This window comes from Pelodiscus sinensis, chromosome 1 (assembly GCF_052426305.1).
Source record: "Pelodiscus sinensis isolate ZL-2025 chromosome 1, ASM5242630v1, whole genome shotgun sequence".
NCBI classification, from domain to species: domain Eukaryota; kingdom Metazoa; phylum Chordata; order Testudines; family Trionychidae; genus Pelodiscus; species Pelodiscus sinensis.
The window spans coordinates 192,270,373-192,294,566 of NC_143052.1; the positions used below are offsets into that span (position 1 = coordinate 192,270,373).

The 24,194-nt window shown below is 38.9% G+C and overlaps 1 protein-coding gene across 5 annotated transcripts in view; it reads right to left on the minus strand.

The window, feature by feature from the left end:
• ERG (ETS transcription factor ERG) overlaps positions 1 to 24,194 on the minus strand; it is a 217,829-nt gene that overhangs the window by 24,541 nt on the left and 169,094 nt on the right. For all 5 annotated transcript variants that reach the window (XM_014575429.4, XM_014575421.4, XM_014575424.4 and 2 more), the window contains 2 exons: positions 18,170 to 18,387; positions 1,630 to 1,781 (listed from right to left, as the gene is read on the minus strand). In XM_014575429.4, the coding sequence (XP_014430915.1) occupies positions 1,630 to 1,781; positions 18,170 to 18,387 (370 nt within the window). The remainder of the gene's footprint in view (positions 1 to 1,629; positions 1,782 to 18,169; positions 18,388 to 24,194) is intronic.

The window sequence follows — 24,194 nt, forward strand, 5'->3', positions numbered from 1 at the left end:
GGGACCTGGATGATCTTCATAGACGGGGGTCTGATGGAGGAAAGGATGTGTGGTGTGGGGAACTAGAAATAAAGTTCATTATCAGAGGATCTGTGTTTGCCCAGTCCTCAGAGGGACAACACAAGCAGTTCATCAGTTAAATTCAGTTTAAATTGAAGTGAACAGCCAAATACTTGCAGATTCACCAACCATTTCTTATTCTTAGTGATGAATCTGATATGAGTTCTGAACTCTGTCATTAGCTTCACTGCAAGTTAAAAATCCCATGTTCTGATTTCTCTAAGGCGCTTTGCCACATCATCGTTTACACTGCACTTTTGGAAGAGAAGTGAATGTCTGACAGATGAGCCTCACCCCCAAGAATTTTTGTATAGTTTATAAAATAACTGATTGTAACTATGATCATCTTAATCCCTAACTCACGGTTAGAGTCTTCTCAAAACATACCTGAAGGGAAATGCTAAAAGGAAAGACCTCTTTATCACTTTTACAAGCCCATGGGAATTAAAAGGTCAGGAAAATCAGGAGCTATCATTGAAAGGAGTGTTCATTTCGCAAAGTTACATATGAAAGCTATCATGTTCAGTGCTGCCTGTTTCCAATTTTGCAAAAGGGTTTTATCACTAAATGAATCTCTTTGCTGCAGTTCAGAAAAAACATATTGTGCAATGTGTGTGTGTGTGTGTGTGTATGTATGTATGTTGCTTGACAAATAACTGATGTAATTACAGCTTGCAAAATTAGCCACAGTTAGTGCTCTTGCAGTCTTAGCAACTGAATAACTGTAAAAACATTATGCAATGTAGTATCAGCAGGAATATTTCATACAAGGTGATTTATGCAGATCAAGAACTAATAGCAAATTATACTTTTCTACCTACATCATGTAGATGTCCTGTGCATATATTTATATTGTAACATGATTGTTGTTTTGAGTTTGGGTGTATGCATGCTGATCGTTTTGCAATTTGAAGCTTATTCCCGTCACCTGAGGTATGCAAAGAAGACAGATCTTGAAATAGTGAATGCCTTATTGTATAATTACCTTCTGAATTCCATAATAAAGGTTGCTATCAGCCTTGCCATTGTCTTACAGGGAGTTGTCAGATTGTTTATTAAAATGTATTACACTGCTCAAACACAGAGAAATGATTTAAACAATAGGCTTATCCTGCATTGCTTATTCCACAACTGGGCCAATTTTCATTATGCTTAGGCCCAGACTATATCTGTCACTTGATGGGGTGAAATTGTGCAAGGAACATTTCCTCCTCTCGTGTGTTCTTCACAAAAGCCAGTGGCAGTTGTAGCCTCTATAGCTGAGGGGAGAGCGAAGGGCTAGGGAAAGCCAGGGAGGAGACATCTGAAACCTCCGTAATGTGAGCAGCATAGGCTGATGAGGTGGCTTTATTTTTCTATTTCTCAATTCATTCTTCATAACAATTCTGGGAGTTCATATTCTTTTTTCCTAATCTTTCTTATCAAACTGTCTTTGACATGCGACATAGCTAACTTAATTTAAAAACAGGTAATCTTTTGATCTGATTAGATTAACAGATTTCCTAGTAATATCAGTTACAGATTTTGCTACTTTAAAAGGGGAGAGAAGTTGCTTTTAAAGTTTCTAACCTGCTGGAACAATCACTCTTCGTTCATTGGTTGTCATGTTCGGTGGTACAACATGTTTCTCTTCCATATAGTTTCCATAGTTCATGCCGACATTATCTGAGCCACTGACCAGCTTCCCTCCTTTAGCCACGCTGCAGTCATCAGGGGAATTTCTAGAAAAACAATCAGAATTTGCCTACATTATTATACCAACGTCACTAATCTTTTCATTAGTATTCAAATTGTATATGAGACAGGGAGACTCTACTTTAAGGGCTGACCAGTCATCTGGGAAACTTGGCAGCTAGTGCAAAAAGTCTCTGCTTCTGGTCCCTTAACTGATTTTGTTCTGAAAATATGATGGATTTAAATGGAAATACACCAGTTTACACCCGCTAAGGATCTGGCCCTATATTTGTGAAAATACAATAAATTAATTACTGGCCAGAGTAAGAGGAAGGGCTAGAGGATTTAGACTTGATTGTCACAGATAGCGACCCTGCTTCTGACTCTCTAAATAAGGGATATGAGAAACATGGCAAAGCACACAGAAACATCTGAAGCCAAAGTTGCTACTTAGCATTGGAGAACTTTCTAACTCCATTGCTGCCATTGTTTTACTAGGTACGTGCTCAGTTCCATTAGATGCATATCATGTAGTGCAGTGCAGACACTTCTAAGTATGCCCATATAAAAGAGGCTTTTGCCAAAGCCATGATTCAAAATACCACATGCATGACTGGGAAAGACTTTCAGCTCCCGCCTAACACAGACTCCATGGTACTGTAGCTAAGCACTGGACATCTGCAGAGGATCTGCAACCAGACACCTTTTTACTCTTGGCTTTGCTTTCTGAATAGAGCCTTTAGAGTTTAATGTTCCATAGGGGGTTCCCTAATGGCCTTTTAATGGCATCACAATTTTCTTCCTGCCAGACACAGGCATATTTGACCCTTAATTTAATGTCTTCAATGTGTTTCATCATATAGACAAATACTGCTTCAAAAAATCAAAAGAAAGAACACAACCACAGGATAATATCTTCAAATGTGAAGAGGTTGTTTTTTAAAAAATTATACAGTACTAATATCGTAATCATTCATTTAATTCTGCTGTTGCAATAATGCAGCTGTACTGTGGATATGCGTAATAGGCAGCAGGTCACATTGATGAAAGAGGCAGCCTGTCTACACTCTTAAAAGATTTTCTTTTTCTGGACATTGTAACACCATAAATTGCAGTTGTACCTAAATCGTGGCTCCTCCCAAACCCTATCAGTTTTACACACCACAGAATCTGCAGTGTCTTCCATGTATTAAATCATGAAGGTCTATTTCAAGGCAGGGAAAAGTGGCCCTGTGATGTGGTCCAGGTGTTTTAGCATAGTCCCTTTAATCTGCCCAAGAACACTGTGTGACCTGCCCAATTCAGATTATTTATACTCCTGGTAAGGCAATGCATGTAGGTGTCAACGCAGATGGCCACATGTGACCAGATTATGCATGCTTTCACACTTATACTTGCACTTGGATGGGGACAAAAGGGGGGAAATGACCCAAACATTGGCCCAGAATCCATACAAGAGGAAGAGGTAGAAGGGATAGCTCCTTAGAGTGTACATCTATCTTGTCAGCTAAGGGTTCATTTTAAAAATTCTGATATTTCTGCTGTTCAAATATCAATTAATAGCTAATAAAAGTGCAGCTATGACCCCCCCAAATTCAGCAAATTACTTAAGTGCATGCCTAACTTTTAGTGCAGGGGTTCTCAAACTGTGGGTCATGACCCCTCAGTGGTCACAAGGGTGATTATATTGAGATCAGGCGCTGTCAGTTCTGTGGGGCTGAGAGCCCAGAGCCCCCATCTCATTTTTAATGTAGAAGTGGGGTCACACTCAGAGGTTTGCTATGTGAAAGGGGTCACTAGTACAAAAAGTTTGAGAACTGCTGCACTTGTAAGGAGTCCCATTGAAGGCAATGTTAGGCATTTGCTTAAATTTCTTGCTCAAATGGGGCCAATATCACCAAATTGTTTCAGAGTGTGCATGTCTATATATATCAGATGTCAACTCCACATCCTGGCCTCAGGTTGGATGATGGTGGATTTTATCTCCACCCACATTGAGATACAATATTCAGGTATTTTTTAGAGTGAATTTTTCCCCAGTGCATGCCTCTAAATATAAACTGAATTAACTACTACAGCCTGTTAAACCTTATTTCTACCACACAGAAGCAAATAGACCAAAAAATTTCCATATTTACATATTGTGAGTAAGTTCCTGAGAAAATCTCTTTGTGGCTGAAATATTTGGGGTTTTCTGTTTACCTTTAACAAAGGAAGATGTCACCTGTGTATGAATGAAGTTGCATACTTAACTCCTTTTATAGTTAGAGACACAAGCCAAATTCTGCCTTCAGTCATATTGGTACAAATCTATTGAAGCCAATGGCATTAAATGGATGTTAGTGAGGGCAGCTTGGCCTGTTCATTGATTTTTTTGTATGTTGAGATTATTTTAAATAGTTTTGTGAAACAGACTACTAGCCACATCCTATGGTCTAATTTACAAAGTTACTTAATTTTCTTTTTCTATAAAAAGAACTTGGAATGAAAGGGATTTAAATGGATTGATGTAAGTACAAAATATATCAGGTTTAGCCTGCGCCATATCCACTGGCAGTCATGCATTAAAAACTATTGTAAACGCTAAACAACAAATTATGTGAAAGATCCAGTAGTAGGAAAAAGCTTTTGGCAGACTGACAGGACTGCTAAGGTTGTTCTCTGATCTGATTATAAACAGCAGGGGGAGAAAAATGATCACAACTTAAGTTAGCATATTTCATTAAAATCCAGATGGTCAAGAGTTTGGTGCCTTTCTCTTTAGGATAAATGACGAAGCCCTCATTCAGAAAAGCATTTAAGCCCATGCTTAACTTTCAGCAAGTGCCAACGTCCTTAAAGTTAAGTGTATGCATAACTGCTTTCTTAAAGTGGGACTAATTCAGCAAATGTAAGTGACTTTCATAATATGAAGAGTAAAACTGAAAACATAAGCAGCCACCAGAAAAAGATATTTTTAGTATACAAAACAACAAGAAAGGGATTGTCTTTAAAAGGTTTTTTAGGACATTTTGTGAGTCTGCTTTATTTCTGAATCATCAGGGGACTGAGGGCAGTAAAAAAGTTGACTTCGGAAAGTTGTGCCCAAGTACAAAGGGTGCAGCTTTGCAGTGATTCATTCTGAACTGCAAGCTTGACCTGAAACCCGAGATGTTTTTCTTCACAGCTGCATGTTATTTTTACCCTTAGTAAATATACTTTGTTACACCTGGAATTTACAAAAGCCTTAAACAAGCTACAATACTTACTAACCAAGACCAATTTAGCAGCACTCTTACTGTTTTCTCAGATACTGAACCAATTCAATTCTAAGTGCTGCTAAACATTTGTTGAGCAAAATATTTCTCCATCAGCTTTTGGAACCAGGAATCGTCCCTTTATTTGGGAAGAAATTATTTGAAAATGATTTGATTAGAGACCATTCCTGCTCTCATTGAAGCCATTCATAGATTCTGATGGGAGCAGAACTAAGTTAATAAATAAATATATGAAATACAATTTTATAGTTTAGTATTGAGGGAAATATTTACTGTGACATAAAATACCTACATTGTGTGCAAATGCAAGAGATGACAAATGAAAGATAATGTACATCATTTTGATTATAAATCTATCTCTTTTTGTAACATTCTTATCTTTCATTTCCCAGAGAGAAACAATAAAACCAACTGTGTTATTGAAATACCTATCTAGTGTTTCATTTAGTGAATTTAACAACAGCTTAGGTTATTCTTTCCCACAGCTATTTGCATGGGAAGGGGGTCTCATGAGAGTAGAACTCCTAGAATCTCCTTGCAGAGATTCCCCTGAAAACATCCTATGGTTCTGGGAATCAGCATGAGTTTCTCTCCCCTGCTTGCTATGGTTCCATCCCAATATTTACAGATTCCCAGGCTGCATTACGCACTCTCTCCTCCTACCTCACTTGTTCCCCTCCAAAACCAGGCCCACCCATTTCTTGCTGCTGGCTCACACCATCCACACTCCCTCTTTATGCACCTCAGAGGCTTCTATAGGCCTTCTTTTCCACAGAAGGCAGGGGCCCACCATGCAAAGAAGCATCCCTCAGAAAGGCAGAGCCAATAAACATTAATTATATTTGATCAAAATTATAATATCTGGAGATCAAACTAATTTTGTTGCAAGCTATCTTTATTCCTCTCTCTCTGCACAAACTTTTCCAGCAAAAACATTTTCTTTGAAAAATGGCCTTTTTATCACTGTTGACTTTTTTGGCTCTTTTCAAAATTTTCACTACATTTTTAATCAATATTTTCCATTGCAACAGTTACATAAACTATACAGCCAGCTATGTGCCTAAATCACAAACACATGCATCACTGTGGAAACAGTCCACGTCAGCTGTGAATTTCTTAGCAGATGAATATATGAAAAAGACTACTGGGCACCAACACTGGTTGGGACACAAGGAGCAATTAGGGAACCAAAGCCATTCCCAAACTGCCAAAAACTTGCACAAAGGGTGGAGAAACAGCTAGAAACTTTACAGATCCTAGAGGCTTTGTTGACAAGAACTGATATTCCTTTGCATGTGAACTGAGCCTTTAATCATGATACCAGAAGATCAATCTAGTTGACAGAGTTCAGAGATGCTTTCTATGTTCTTCCCCATATCAGGCATAACTGAAGTTATAGCTAATTGGTGTTATACGTGCGCAAGTAGGCAGATAATGTTGTTCTCATTCAATTCTTACTCAAGCACATTCCCATTGACATTTTCAGGGTATGTAGTTGCAATTGGCCCATTGAGAGACCATGTCCCTGTTTTTGCATAGCCTCTTTCTTACAAAAGCATCACAACAGTCTTTACACACGATTACAATATAACACAGACATGAAAACACCAAAACCTGAATGTAGGTTATAATATTTCCTATTAGCCATGCTGTACTGATCCTGTTTCCATTCAGATTGATGAGGCTTAAGCCATTGAATGTAATGTGAAAAGGTTTGTGCCTTGTATAAAAAATACTTACAAATATTTTTTTCCTCCATACCTTGCTAAACTATTTCTCAAGATGTATCCTTCATGGTAGATTCATATACCCAAGGAAAAGAATATCATAAGAAAACTCATCTGTTTTACCATTAGCTTAATATTATTTCTCTAAGGATGTATCTAGGCTGCACTGTTATTTCGAGATAACTACCATTATTTCAAAATAACAATTTGAGCATCTACACAGCCATTCCATTATTCCAAACTAATTTCAAAATAACAGACAGGTTATTTCAAAATCTGTAAACCTCATTCTATGAGGAATAATGCCTATTTCAAAATAGCCCCTCACCATGGCCATTCTAAGTTATTCCTCCCCAGTGCTTCCTGAGGCTCTAAATCAAAATAGCCCCAGACACATGTACATTAGGGAAGCCTGCCTCGGACTAATTTTGAGGCTTCCCTGCAGTGTAGATGCTCTACTTCGGAATAAAGTATTTCAGAATAACTATTGTGGAATAGCTTGTTTAGAAATAAGCGTGCAGTGTAGACATACCCTAAGACAACAACTTAAGATTGTCTGTGCATGCTCTATGGGCAATTCCTTTTGGAGGTGAACATTTCAGACAACTGTGCTTGTTTTTTGCTAACCAGGATAAGCCTTCTCATTTTTGAAGGGTATCTCAAATGAGACCATGGAACCCATGATGTTGTTACAACTGTGTCTTGAATCAAAACCTTCTGTTATTTCAGATAGCAAAAGGATAAAGAAAACCCAATACACCAACACATATAACCTCACTGGTATTCTGCAGGCAAAACAAAAGATGCTCATTTACCAGGACATATATATAGCAGCCATACATTTTCAATCAAACAATAGCTTTTTGCTAATTGAAACAATCCCCCCTTCCCCACCCCTGCTTTTTTCTGGCTATCTCAAAATCCACAGATGCTTCGAGCCCTAAGGCCATCACAGCAAATTAAGGCAGTCAGCATCTAGCTCACTAGAGGCCAGGCAAGCTATAAATATTACCAGGCCAGCCCTGCTCTTTGTGTTCACAGTGCAGGGAAACAGCTGGTTTAAGTTTGACTGCACGTTGTCATTTCTCCATTAGTGCAAACACTTCAATATTTCTTATGTGTGAGGTTGGAGTGAAGAAAGGGAAAGGAGAGGGGGGCACTAACAGCCAAAGCTAAGAAATGATGTTCTGTATATACATAATTTACAATTAGATTACTGCCAGGGAGAAGTCTGATACAGAGTTAGGCAAGCCAAAGCCACAAATAACTTCCCAGTTGGCCTATACCTTTCAGGACCTATTTTCTCTTGTTTTTCTTTTATTATTTTTATAGAAACTCTATTATAATGGTAATGGATTACATTTCTCAAATTGTATTTCATTTCAAGAGCGTACAAGCCTGTTGTGTTTGTGGTTTCATAAAATACCAGTGTGTTGGAAGTCGGGGCCCTTCCCAAACCACATATGCCTTCTTTTATAGGCAGGAATCATACAGAAAGTTAGCAAAGTACAGAATGCCATGCATACACAGAAATGACATTTTGTATAAAAACCAGAATCCACAGTGTGTGGTGATTTTAGTGATTACCATGTTTGTGCTGTGAAATTGATGTTCACAAACATATTACGTTAAGAAAGATTAACCCATTTTTTAAATTAATAATCTTAAATTGTAAATTGATTTAACTTCAAAAGTTATGGGCTTAATACAGAAATTGGTTTTATGGCTCATTACAACAATGTGTAATACTACCTTAACACTACCTTAATACACTATACTATCTATCACCCATCGTAGACGATAAGTCCTTTCTGCATACCCCAAATTACCCCACACATTTCAAGTGAATGCCTCCTGCATGCATTCCTCCTTCTACTTAACAATCTTGATCAACTTGTATTTAGCTCAGTAACTCTACTTTCCTTCTCCTCACCTGTAGAAGAGCTTTATGTACCTTGAAAGCTCGTAACTCCCATCTACAGAAATTTGTCCAATAAAAGTTACTACCTCACCTACTCTGTTTGTCTCACACCTTGGGACCAACATGGCTATAACAGCACTGCAAACATAACATTCTTTCTTTTGCCTTTAATGTGCATATTAGTTCTTAGTTATAATCTTAGAATTAATATAGTTCTTATTAAACACAGCAAATACTATTGATATGTTACAGACTAAACTGTAAGGCTATGTCAAAAAATCCTCAAAAAATGAGGTTTACAGGATCTGTCTAAAAAGAGTTTATTGTCGTCAGATCTGCGTCTAGACTGCCACTTTTTGTTAACAAAACTCCATGTAGAAAAAAAGTGGCGGCCATGTTTATGCTAATGAAGCACAGGATATTTAAATCCTGGCTTCATTAGCAATTTCGATGTGCTTCATTTGCATCCCTTTGTCAACAGTGGGATGCAGTCTAGACACACACTAAATGTTCAACAATGCACTGTACTGGTATGAGCCAGCAGAATTTTACACACTTCAATTTCCTACAGTTCCCTATCGGCAAAACGTCCCCTGTGCTGAGGGTTACTACAAGGCCTACACATCACTTAAGATTTCAAAATAGGGCGTAGTGAGATTTAAATGCTGCATAGGCCTTGTGTTGCACCTCTGCCTAAGGTTCATATCACCTCATAGGAATGACGATGAAGGGTTTTGCAGAATTTCACTTCAAAATTTAAGAAGATTAAGATTAAAATCATATATCTAAACAAAATCTCTGTCTAAATTTTCAAAAGTGAAAAACACAGTCATATTTAGCTACTTTTCTACATTTTTATGATTTCAGTCACAGTTTTCATTCTGAGACACATTTGTTTCAGTTTAAAGTAAACCAGCCTATTTAATTGGAGAATCAAGTGATTTCTTCAGTGTTAGCACCTGCCAGACAAGAACCACATCAACCCTGCTAAGATGACAATGTGGTGAGATAATTAGCTTCTGAGTTACATCAACCAGACAAAACCACACCAAAAACCCTACTCTAAATATGAGCTGGATAGACCATTTTTCCCTCCCTCATTGACAGTAGTGTTTGTGCCAAAAACACAGCCAAATCAAAAACAATGTTAAACTGGGGCTTTTCAGAGCAATTAACTTCTTCATCAAACAGACAAACATAAAGCTCAGTGAGCAGAAGACACGAAAGTTTCAGTTTTCTCTGTCTGGCCCACAGCCATGGACACTAACTACTCAGTCAGTAGGAATAAAGGTAACTGTCTGAGTAGGGATATCCAAGACCAAATTCCTTTCCCAGGATTACAGCTGCTTTATGGAGTCTACTCAAATAAATAATATTAGATAAGTCATCCCATTAGATAATTCTCAGTTTTGTTGTGAAATGAAATAGGAGCTGATCTGCCTGTTGAAGTCTGTGGAAAAATTGCCATTGATTTCAGTGGGCTTTGGATAGGGTTCATAGTTTAGTCTGAGCCAAAGTTTTAACCAGAATACTAATGCTGAGTGCCAGCGATAAACTACCAAATGATGGAAAGGATGGCGTCAAACACCAGCTGAGTGACTGTATTTCAGTTATGGGAAAAAACATACCACTGAAAAATGAACAGTATTAAAATTATTTCTGCCAGGTGGATTTTTTGTGTTAATTTTCAGATGGATAAAAGGATCTAAATTTTATCCCAATTATTCTCTTTCTGTCCTTTTTGTATGTAAAGTATCAATCAAATAGCTATTATTTAGAAGATCTTAACACAAGGATGATAAGAATGTGAGACAAAATACTGGGGACTCTTGATTCAGAGAAGTCTTCCATTGTACACTATATATTCAGACTTGCCTAGGTCTTTAGGCAAGTATATTTATGTAAAGATTCCCAAATGAGCCAACCAAAAAGAAGCATGGCATTTTCAGCTTCAAGAGTTTTTTTAAGCAACTCTAGAGCACAATTGGTGAAATCTAAAAAACAGTACCTCGCAAATGATATAAAGCTTAATGACAAATAATTATTTTTGACATTTATTTAAAGCAACTAAATCAGCAAAGTTAACTCTGGAAAACTTCCATTGTAATTTCACTATAGCTAATATTCATAATGTATTTTATGATATTGTTACATTTCTACTGGGTGGAATTCATCCCAGCTCTAAGAAGACCCTATATGCAACCTAGGCCCCATTTCAAAATGGCTATTTTATCAGGTGATTTAAATCCCATATGTACAACTATTAAGTGGCCACTGGAAAAAAATGGGATTTAAGTGGCAAAAAGACCATGTATACAGAGCCATCAACCTGTGTAGTCATTTGAATCACAGTAAATTTCATCCTGTATATGTAATGTGGCCTGCATACATTAGTTTTTATGGAAATCTGCATATGTAATGTTATTATGCATAATTACAATAGATAATAACTAATAAATAATAATTAACACTATAACAAATGTGATCTCCTGATTTATCCAGTGGCACTCTATTAAAATACTAAATCATTTGTAATAGATGATGTGAATAAAATGCTATTTCACAGTACTGTTATTCTGGAAAATTCAGGGAAAAGGATTGACTGTATAATGGCATCACAGGTACTATTTTATTGGTATCACTGCAAGAAATGTAGTGGCTGTATTGACATAATAGACTCAAAGGAACTCTGAATTTGATACAGTTTATTATTATATAAACTGTAGGTGCAGCAATATTAATGTAAATGACAGCTTTAATTCCAAATTTCCTTTCTTAACTCAGCCTTTAAGGCTACATTTTTCTAGTACATTTTTTCTTCTTGTGTCCTGGGATTTAGTCTTACAAATACCTTTATTGTGAAAGGGAACTGCATATCTATTTCCATGTGCAACATACTGACAATAGCTCCTTAATGTTACTCTAATGTAGTTTCTTTGGAATTTAACAATAATAGTTTTGAAAGCCAGAAGTTTTCAATATACAGTAATCCACAAGTGCTCTTATAACAGAGCATTTTGTATTGAGGTTTAATGCAGTGTAAGTACTATAAAGTCACTGAACCATTATCAGGGAAAGAGGAAGTAAAGTGGAATATATTTATTTTTAGAGAGTGTCTGTACACTCTTAAATTTTAGATCCTCAACCAAACTACAGATTATATGGTCAGGAAGCAGTATAATGCCATAAGAAGGAACTTTTCAATGACTGCCCTGCAATATACAGAAAAATATGCAACTAATCACACTGCTAGAGCTCCACTGTAGCATCTTGCACTCTTGCATGTTCCACCTCTCGGCTACGTCTAGACTGACATGATTTTCTGCAAATGCTATTAACAGAAAAGTTTTTCCGTTAAAAGCATTTGCGGAAAAGAGTGTCTAGATCAGCACAGACGCTTTTGTGCAAAAGCACTTTTTGCGGAAAAGCGTCCGTGCCAATCTAGACGCAGTTTTGCACAAGAAAGCCCCGATCGCCATTTTTGCGATTGGGGCTTTTTTGCGCAAAACAATACCGCGTTGTCTACACTGGCCGTCTTGCGCAAAAGCATTTGCACAAGAGGGCTTTTGCCCGAATTGGAGCAGCATAGTATTTCCGCAAGAACACTGACAATCTTACATGAGATCATCAGTGTTCTTGCGGAAACTCAAGCGGCCACTGTAGACAGCTGGCAACTTTTTCCGCAAAAGCAGCAGCGGAAAAATTTGCCAGTCTAGACGCAGCCCTCATGTTATACATTTAGGGTGCATCTACACAGCAGGGCTTATCTTGAAATAAGCTATGCAAATTGAGCTATGTCAATCGTGTAGCTTATTTCAAAATTAGGAACATTTACACAGCACTTATTTGGAAATAGAGCACTCTTCCTCTGACTTCCCTTACTCCTTGTACAATGAGGGTTTCAGTAGTCGGAGTAAGAAGTCCTCCTGCTTGATGGTATTTCAACATTATTTTGAAATAACTGCCTGCTGTGTAGATGCGGACTAAGTTATTTCAAAATAATGTTACTATGGAGATGTACCCTTAGGGTATGTCTACACTACCCCCCTAGTTCGAACTAGGGGGGTAATGTAGTCATTCGGAGTTGCAAATGAAGCCTGGGATTTGAATTTCCCGGGCTTCATTTGCATGATGCCGGCTGGCGCCATTTTTAAATGCCGGCTAGTTCGGACCCCGGGCCGCGCGGCTACACGTGGCACAGACTAGCTTGTTCAGATTAGGCTTCCTATTCCATGTTCCATGAGGCGTACAGCTAGTTCGGAATAGGAAGCCTAATCCAAACTAGCTAGTCCGTGCCGCGTGTAGCCGCACGGCACGGGGTCCGAACTAGCCGGTATTTAAAAATGGCGCCGGCCGGCATCATGCAAATGAAGCCCAGGAAATTCAAATCCCGGGCTTCATTTGCAACTCCGAATGACTACATTACCCCCCTAGTTCGAACTAGGGGGGTAGTGTAGACATACCCTCAGAGATATAATAATCAGAGGATATTCTGAAGATCCTAGAGGAACCATTAAGAAACATAATTTATAAATAAATAAGCACTGCATTGTATATATATACTGCATATATATACTGCAGCCCATTTACACTGAGTGAAGAAGAGGCCTCAAAGTGGGTGTAACTGTAACGAAAGTGGTGTAAAAAACTTTAGTGTAAATGAAAAACAGGAGCATACATGCCATCTACTATGTGCATTTTGTTTTTGAATGTATTTGGATTACTTTTAAGAACTGGATAATTAAAATAAGGAAACTTAATCTCTGGGGTGCAAATCAATGCAGAGAGAAAAGAGATCTGTAAAAGATTAAGTCCTGGTCTACATTACAGATTTATGTCAATATAACTACATTGCTCAGTGGTATGGCATATCCACACCTGTGAGTGAAATGTTTGCTACTGACAGCAAGGCTTCTCCAGTGACATAACTACCACCTCTCGAGTAGGTAGGGTCTTTGCTAAGCACAGCTACTCTCATGAAGTGCTGTAAGTGCAGACAAGCCCTTACGGCATGAAAAGGTGTATTAGGTTGTAAAGCAGATTTCCAGTCAGTATAGTGCAGCTCAGTTTCAGGCAGTACTACTACTTAACTAAACATGAGTCAAATTACAGATGGGCTGTTAGGAAAGCTGTGGAACACTGGGCCCAAACGTATGGATCAGTAGCAAGTAGCAGGGGCCCAGGTACACATGAGTATGTAGCACATAATTTCCACATTTGCTAGAGACCACAAACATATACTCACCACACATGGCCACTGTATTCCTTTCAAGCTGCTGTAACCTGCCTATCTTTCTAGGGCAGGGGTGGGCAAATATCAGCCCATGGGCTAAATCTGGTCTGCCAGGCTACCGCTGTATTTACCTGCGCCTCCGCAGGTACAGGCAATTGCAGGTCCTGCTAGCTGTGGATTGCCGTGCCCAGCCAATGGGAGCTGTGGGAAATGGTGTCCCAGCTCCCATTGGCTGGAAACAGTGATCTGCGGCCAACAGGTGCTGCGATCACTGGTACCCGCGGAGGCGCAAGTAAATATAGTGGCTGCAGCCTGTCAGAGGCTAACCTTGGCAAATCACCATTGTTTTATTGCTCGCCCCGAAATTCTGCATTCATGACCAGGCGCCTACCTCAGTGAGACAGGCATTCTTTTGTGATGTAATGACTGTTGGCAGTCCTCAGGCTTTATCAGGTTTGCCACATTGGATCAGGATTCGATGGTGTGAGCTGCTTTAGAAATGCATAACAAAAACATGCAACTGCTCTTACAATGTAAGTAAAGGGGACCTAGTTTTCAGAAGTGCTGTTTTCTACCTTATCTTTTAAAGACTCCCTTTTGCAGTTATGCAGTGATGTGACAAAGCATGTAGCTGGTTTTCTCTTGCACTTGGCCTTGTTGGAGTCTAACTGTTATAACTTTTGGGGACATTTACTCCATGGCATGGAACCAAAGGAAACATGTGTCCCTTTTGAAAATTCTGATTTTTCCTATAATAAGAAATTCTAAATACAGTGGAGCCTCATATTACAACTTAGCTTGAGCTGCATTTTTCAGTCATTTTAAAAAACTGCTTCAAATTCAAGGTTTTTAAAAACCTATAATGTAGTAGAGTATAAAAATACCCTATTATAGTATATTCATTACTGCAGAAGAGTTAAGTACAGATCTGTTTTTGCATGTATGTGTTAGGCACAATAAAATAATAGCTTTCCCTATAAAAAGTTTGTAATGTTAATTACCTTAGTACATTTATAAAGAAGTGTGTTAAGTACACAGCTGCATATACATAAATCATGGTGTTCTTGTGTTAATCTATTTTTTCAACAAATCCTCTTAGCTCAGAAATTGTAGAGAACAGGTAGTTAACAGATGGCTCCCAAGTCAAATCTGAATAGCCAGATGCTTTTGCACGGATCCTGAAATTTTCTTATTTACTTAATATTATCATTTTTGTTCTTATTATATGACTGTTTACTCTGGAGTCTGGACCTTGACTATATCTTGACCAAGAAATTTGGACTTGGACAAAAATATTTGACAACTCCCCCTGTGAAGATTTATAAATTCTCCTGGCTGTCTGCAGTAAGTGCATTACCATTCGTCAGTTCTGTTTTGCTCTGTTAATGTGGTGTGTTGATGAGTACAAAGTTAATAAGGTCAACCTTACTTCAAACACAGAGTCTCCACTTATTATTTTACATTCAGTGTATTAACAGTTTTGTTCCTTCTACTTAAGGAACCAGAATTGGCTGTGGTAGCCATTTTAGAAGATCAGCGTTTTTTGTCACATGTTTTTTTTAAACTGTAAGAGTGACTTGCATTATCCTCTAAGACAATATGACCTGAATAAAGTTCTGTGTGCCAGGTCACAATGGTAATCACTTGGTATCGTCCATTGTTTTATTAGGTGATTCTGTCAAGATAAAAAATACTGGGGTTCAAACTTTGCTCGCTCTGCAGTTAGTTTGCACCACACTGCCAGAACACATCAGCTCTGTGAGCATTACTCTAATGTAGGGTGGTCCTCCAGCAGTGCAGAGCTCAAATAATGGTTCATAACACCACTTCCTCAGCCTGTGGCCAGCAAAGGGGGTGGGATGGGGAAAATGTGAGCGGTTAGAAGCTCTGGTGACTCCTGGGTGGCATAATACCCCCTCTTGTGGCAATTGATAACCAGAATGATTTCAAGCAGCTGGATGATCAGTCTAAATTACACCATAGGAACAGCTCAGTTCACATCTGGTTCAGTATCACAGTGTGGAAAGATGGCTGTAAGCCACATTTGGCACCCCTTTCTGAACCACATGTGCATATTTTCATTGTACCCAGGGATTTGTCCTCATACATTTAAACAGAATCTATATTATTTATTATTATTAATAATGATGTCTCCAAGCTATAATAGTCAAACTCATTTGGATTTTGAGCATCCCAAAATCTGTGGGAATTTTAATGTGGAATTTTGATTTGTGCCATCATAGAAATGGGACCAACTACAAAATTCAGATGGACTCACATTATCCAGATTCCTTCTAAATGTATATTTGAAGCTAAGATTTTCCATCCCTAGTTATTAACAATATCACAAATAACTACAACACATCTAAATAATCAGTAATGCTATTTGTTTACTCTTGAATATTTCACTGAGCTGAGCCAGATATAACCACCAATTCTTACACAGAATCTACTAACATGAAGAATGGGGAGTATTTAAATGTAATATTTGGGGGAGGGAAACATTGCTTTTTTAATTGATAAAAACATTTACATTCTTATCTATAAATAAACCTTTTCAATACATAAAACTAGAAATCTGTCTTTGACTGATCTTACAAGATTACATAACTTATATATAACCACTGTATAACTTATATGTCAGTGAACTGTTATTTCTGTGTCACAATTTTTTGAGAATTTGGTGGAAATTCAAATTTGATCTCAGCAGAATTTTCTCTCCAGTTTTGAAAATATATTGTATTACTTTGTCAATGTGAGACACAATTTACTGTACAGAATTACTCTCTGAGAATCCAGAACTGCTGGACTGCTTTATCATACCTATGGTACTGATGTTTTGCAGTGTAGCAAATATAAACAGATCCACAACATGCGTGTCCTTTTGGTGGGGCGGAGTTCCATGTAGATGTTTTGTTTTTCATGTTACATTTTGGTTTTTGTTTTGAATGATTTGAGTCTAGGAGACCAGATTAATGTGTCAATAAATGCAGGCTCTTTTTTACAAGGTAATGGGAATTTGTACCCGCTATTTATACACAGCTAGCAATCATGCATAAAAATGGAAACTATTGCTAGAGTGAGGCACTTTAAACATGAGACCTCAGGTCACTCCTGTGAAGTTTTATGAAAATGGGAATAAAGATCCACAGCTCACTCTGTTTGTCATTATAAGGGCTTGCTTCTTACATTATCCTATTACTGTACATTACATTTTTGACAGAGGGAGCAGCTGAAACACCTAGCTATGAGTTATTACCATTTTCTCATCAAAAAGATCAGGTCAAGATCACAAAACCAAGAAAACTCTTCCAGGTCCCTTTTTGGCCCAATGCAATCTTTTAAAAATAACACTAAGGGCATGTCTACACTAGCACTATGTTCAAAATAATGAGGCAAGCGTCTGCACTATCAACCCTGTTATTTCAAAATAATGGGCTTGTTATTTCAAAGTAATAACTCCTGTTTGTGAAGAGGAATACGTTTATTTTGAAACAGTTATTTTGGGAGTTACTATTTCAAAATAATTTATTTTGAAATAACCTGGTAGTGTAGACATAGCCAAAGACGTCTTTAGCTTATCTGATTAAAATAGGATACTACGTGTAGTAATTTTAGCGCAAAAATATACTGAATAAATCATTTATCAATACAACTGGACATAATTACTGGAAATAATTAACCTTTTTTCAAATGTGGCTGCTAAAATAGTCTTTCAAAGTCCAATCAGCTAATCGTAGCCTTTAATTGAACTACAGTGGCTTTAATTGGATGAGGATAACAACAGGTGGCTTTTGGGTGAGACACGTACTCCTTTTTTAAAATTCACAAACTTTTTGCACAGAAGTGGCTTTGTAAATGAAATCCTTTCTCCCAAAATCCCCTGATGAAAAATTATGTGAAACACCCAGGCAAAACACTGTTCAGTTTAGTGAAGCTCTATTTATCAGACTGTAAAAGTTCTTGAAGGTGTATTCTCCCACTAAATCTGCGTTAGTTTCTAAAAAACAATTAGAAAATATATTGTATCAGATAGGTTTGCTACATCTGCTATCCCAACCCTATGAATAAAACCCAAGTCTGAATAAACAACAGCAAAAACTACACAAGCCTCAAATTGCTGTGATGTCTTTTACCCTAAAACCTATTTTGACATGGACTGATATTCCCACAGTATATTGGTAAGCACAGGAACCCAGGTACTACAGCGGTAAGGACCATACAGGTTCCTTTCTTTGATAGAAACAGATAGCGGTAAAGCATTATTACTAGTCATTTTAAACTCTGGCCTCGTTACCTTGACCCATTAATCTGATTTGGGTTACATTCCATCTTGATGGTGACTCTGGCTGGTGGTTGTGATAACCAGTCTTGCTGGGGGACACGTGGACTCATCTTTGATGTCTGTCCATATTCACTGGAAGAGGAGGCCGTCATTTCTGTCTTTGCAAGGTGTGGGGTTCCGTAGGCACACTCAAACAAGGACTGGTCTTCGCTGACTACTGATAATGCTTCCTGAAAAGCAAAGAGGAGAAATCCACATAAGACTCTGAGAAAAATCATATAGATAGTATAAAATCCCTTACGGCAGGCTTATTAGAATTAATCTGTGTTACAGTAGCACCTGTAGGCCAAGGCCCTATTGTGCTTAGCACTATACAAGCCTATTACAAGACTGTGCCTGCCCAGAGAACTTACCTGTTAGATGTTTCCTATCAGGCACTAAAATGCACTCTGTCCCAGCTTTATTAACAGTTCAGAAAAAATGACCAAAAGCTAAGGACTAGAACACTGCAGGAATAACAGTGACCTTTCACTTCTAAGGCTTGAATGTAGAGGCCAAATTCTCAGCTGGTGTAAGCTGACATACCCTACATTAACTTCAGCAATTTTACACTAAATTATGACCTGGTCCTTGCAACTTCCTCTCTAGAATCCAAGTGTCTTCATATCCTGCAATTCTCAAATACACTGAATGGACTGGATGGCTTAGAGCAATCTTTTTGATTCTGGGGACCAGTAAACCCATTCACAAGCTTTTGGAGGACCGGGAACATTTATTTGCATATTTGCATATTCATTAAGCAAATGATGAATATGCAAATAAATCGTGTCACTGGCCCTACCTGTTCAGTGGGTTGTTCTGCCCTCCATCCTGGCCCCAATCCCGGCCACTTTATTGGATGGCGCCGGCACCGGCTCCCCTGGCTGCGTCCAGCGCCGGGCATTCTGCGTCGGTGTGCACAGTGCCCGGCCTTCTCCCTGGGTCCAAGCACCCGCTAGATCTAGCTCCACCACCCAGGAGCATGCCCAGCAGAGACGCTGCAGTGGCGGGCTCTCTCCCAAGAGGGCCATGCTTCCACTCTCAGCAGTGCAGAGTGCTGCTACCATGTCACACAAATTAATAGGATTGTGCACGATAATTTTTCTAAGGACCGGTACTGGGCCGCGGACCACACTTTGGGAGACGCTGGCTTAGGGGATGTGCACTAGAATACCAAGCCTTTATCTGTCCAATAGATCATTAAACCACCTCTGCATTTTCCCAGAGTAAATGATCGCAAGTCATTACTACCTGCGCTGTTTGGAGGTCTTTCTGAAATGAGTAAACCATCTCTACTGAGTTGCTATAATGAATTTTTGACACCAGAAAAGCTATCACCACAACTGGCAACTTTTTTGTAGAATGGAGTGGCCAAAGATTGGAGACGCTTGGAGAACATACTACATTTTTGCCCTCAAGGTGCTTTCCAGGTCAGGATTCAGGCATTCTCATAGGATGAATGTGGTAGGGTTGCATGCTCTGCCACTGTTTATGCTTTTCAGTGGAGATTTAGACAAGTTCAGTCTCCTGGGTTGTTTAACTAGCATCTTTAACCAACACTGAATTAACTGCACCTTTCACACATTTATTTTATTAAAAAAAAAGACATAAATAAAGACATTGGAGAAAAGAACAATGAGTACCATGCATTAACAACCCTTGCAAGATGAATACAGTTTGGTGCTGACATCTCGGGAGTTTCTTTTCCTTCCTATGTACAGAATTAGGGCCAATTTTGTTCCTAGATAACACAATGATGGGGAGAAGAGATATATCTGGCTCCCACCTCTCTTTCAGGGATCTTGCTCTTCCTATGAGCAGAAACAAAATGCATGCCAGCCTACCACTAATTTCTGGCTGCAGAATAGGTTCTAACCAGCTGGTGGGTTGGACACCACCACCCTTGAACCACAAACCATACCCCCTAATGGATGTGGCACGTTGACCAGCCCATTTGCCATTTCTCTCGGAACACTTCCTCAAACACTGTGTATAGATCCTTCTTTTCTGTATGTGTGGAAAGTCTCTTCCCACACTGTGGTGAAAGCATGGTTATTGCATCTTTATGGCCTGCAACATTCTGGGTGGAAGAGTTCAAAAGATTTGCCATTTTGATGGAAGCTGCAGTTCTAGTTAGTTGGAGACTGAACCCAAGAATGAAGCAGTGCTGAATGTAGTTTAGAAGCAAAGATTCTCTCTCTGACTGTGCCATTGCAGCTAATTCTGTTACTTTATTTCTTCTTGTCGGTATTATGAGCCAATTAACGTCACTGGAGCTCAGTTAGAAGCCAGAATTAGCAGCCACGATTTTGGGGGATATAACACCAACCTTGTGTACCAGTGTAGCCCAGGGCAGGTTTGAACCTTTAGTGTCAAATTCTGCTCTGGCTGATACAGAACAGAAGAGTACAGATACTGCCAAGTGGGCCCTTTGCCGCAGGGACCAACAATGGGCTAGGCCAGGATTCCAGGGAGATATCTAAGGTATCAAATGAAGGTGATTGCTTGGCTGACCCTTTGGACATTGTGCAACACACAACCCCAGCTGACAGCTGCACATGAACTACCCAGCTGGCAGGGACTAGATACACTGGCCAGCTGGGTGAGCTAGATGTGCTAGCCATGTTTGAGAGGAGGTGCTAAACCACAGACCACGCCCCCTTGAGGACACTATTAGCCCACCCTCTCTCTAACTGCTAAAATGACGACACACACTTAATGATGGGCCTGTCAGCAGAAGAGAATGAAATAAAAAATGGGAGAGATGACAGAGCTAAGTACCAAGGAGTATATTAGATACTTTATAGAGCAGTGGTTCCCAAACTTTTCAGCATCATGCCCCCCTTTTTGATTTTGGGAAAAAAGCTCACGCCCCCTTCCCCCCGCCCCCAGCAAAACTTGTTGAGCAAAAAAAAAAAAAAAAAGGAACTGAGTGGGGCAGCAAAATTTGATGGGGGGCTGGGTTGCCTCGTGCGCCCCCTGGAATTTCTTCACACTCCCTTGGGGGGCACTCCCCCCAGTTTTGGAACCCATGTTATAGAGTGTTATTACCATTATTTACATTGCAGTAGCCCATAAAAGTCACCACCAGGACCTGACTGTTATCTGACCCATTCCATAGTTACCACCCTAGTTCTCCCCAGCTTCCCACTCCCACAGCCAAATTTCCCACCCCACCGTAAACTGCTCACAGCTCAGAATTCCTGACATCAGCAGGGTCCTGGTGAGGCGTGAAGATGCCACACTAGATGATACTGGGAGGGGAAGGCGAGCTGCTGAGGTAATTTGTCCCTTATGTCCTGGCTCCCCAGATAGCATGCCCCAGTGCTGCAAGGAACTGCTGATCTTTCCATCTAGGAAGATATGGCTGCCTTCTTAAATAGCCATTTCTGCCCAGAAAATCTGTTGAGGGCTACAGCCTACATACTGTTCCTGGAGTGTGGATTACCTGCTGGGGCCTTCTGCCTTCAAAGCCTAACTCCACAGAGGCTGAGCCAGAGAGAGGGCTGGGGGGAAAGGGTCATGTTGTCCCTTAATGATGCTGATGATGCTGAATAAGTTACCAAATTAGCTAGGGATCCTTAATTCCAATTTTTTTATTTTCACATAACAAGCTTTAATGTAATAAAGTTACTTGGTGTGGGAGGATGGAGGGAGGGCAGGAGGAGAGATTTTGTTTTACAAAGTTCTGAGTGATTTTCCATGAAAATATATATACATACACCCCCATCTATGTACCCACAGCACAGAATGGACTGACATCTAGTGTCTGAAACTATTTTCTACCTGCTCCTTTCTCCTCTTCTCCGCTAAGGAGTAAGCCTAGGCACTAAATCAGAATAACACATTATGTAATGTTAACTTTGGCTATCCTGATTACCCTAAATATATATAAGCAAGTATGAATTGTACAAGAGAAAGCAGAAGCAAAATTGCAGATATGGCAAGCTACACTGTTGTTATATATCACTATATTCAAAAGTAGCATAAAAATGCCACTCGTTGATTTTATTTAATCTTCCACCCACAATTGAATCAAAAACATGATTTATTCGGCCTTAAAATAAAACCTGGCTCTCAAATAAATTAAGACAATTTTTGATTAACAATAAAAAACAAACTGAAATTTTAAAAGATGAGATTTACTAAATGGGTGTAGACTGGGATAAATAAGTTCGATGTAATGTCATCTTCTGAGACTGGCTGCTGGAGTACCTGATGTGGGTGTAGCATCAGAGTGAGCTCTCTATTACAACTATTCCATGTACTAGTTCCCTTGATATTTTCCTACTGAGCCCTGGAAAATGAAAAGAATGAGAAGAATGTAGGGACACTGGGTGAACAACATGTCCTAAAATAGACTCTCCTTACTTCCTCCATGACTAATCATCCTTCTCCAGCACGTCAGTGGGCCCCAATTTCAGATGAGGGGAATAGATTTCACCTTTGGAAACAGGCAATATGCTTAACTGCCATTCCACAGCTCCTCCTGTCTGTCAGGATTCAGGCAGTCATACTTTCTGCCATCTACTTCTTTTCAAACTACAGTGGCTGCAGTTGAAATGTCATGATGTGTCAACTGCTTCCACGCAATTATATCTGAGACTACCACAGCTTTTCCTTGTACTTTCAGTAGAAGATACCTGTGATACATATGTGGGCACTGTGTGGTGAGAATTGGCAAATACTGACTTTTTCATAGTTTTTGTTGTAAGCTTAAACTCTATGGTGGTTTGAGCAATGAATGGCCAAAGGCATTTCAACATTTAGGCCAATTCCCAGACACTGCAAAGACAGAGTAATATCTAACAATTTAAGGATGGATCATAGTAATAACAGAGATAGCCTCATATTAAAGACCAAAATTTGTACCATAGGAATATACAAAAATTATATATATGGAAACTGTAATCAAGAGACAATATGGTACTTGTCTCTTGATTACATACAATAATCTGATTCAATAAGCAATATGGAATATAACAATAGACAGTAAATATCTTTCAGCTCCTCCTCCTCCACTTCTGTCCATATTCTCTATCCTTGATTTTTCCCTATTAACTAAGACAGTGTAATCCAGAGTTTTCATGTTTTTCTGCCTCTTTAACAAGGTCTATACAGGTACGTCTACACAGCAGTGTTATTTCGGAATAACTGATGTTATTCCAAAATAACATAGTCCCGCATCTACACTACAAGCAGTTATTTCAACATAATGTCAAAATAATGTCAAGCTGGAGGACTTCTTACTCCAACTCCTGTAACCCTCATTGTACTAGGGGTAAGGGAAGTCAAAAGACGAGTGCTCTTCCTCACACTTCCTGCTGTGGAGACTGCGCCAAAAGCTGAAATAAGCTATTTTGACTTAAGCGACGCAATTGATGTAGCTGAAGTTGCGTAACTTATTTTGGCTTTGGCCCTGCTGTGTAGACTAGTCATTGAAAACATTATTTACTAATTTTGTTATCAATTGTCAAAGAAGGTATTATCAACTCTAAATAGTAATGAATAAAAAAAATGACTTTGATATTCCATATTTGGTAGACTCTGCAAGAAGGCTAGAAAAAAGGAATATTCTAACTGCACTTTCTAAAATTTAACGTATTCAATGTAGCATAGTTATGCCATTATTTCTAAATACAAATGTAAAGGTAAAAAAATTAAAAGCTTAAGTTTAAAAAATTATTAAAAAATAATGTGAAAATAACTCACTGCAGACAAGATTGTACATCTTTGCTTATATTAGTGAGCATTTACTCCCAGAAGTAGATAAGTAGGTTAGCTGTAAGTGTTCACCTAAGTGAATAACAGTTTCATGATCTAGCCTTATATATATTACTACTGAAAGGGCAGGACTAAACAGCTGGGCTAAAGCCAAAATAAGCTACGCAACTTCAGCTACATCAATTGCATAGCTTATTTTGGCTTTTGGCACTGTCTCCACAGCAGGGAGTCTGAGGAAAAGCACTCTTCCTCTGACTTCCCTAACTCCTTGTAC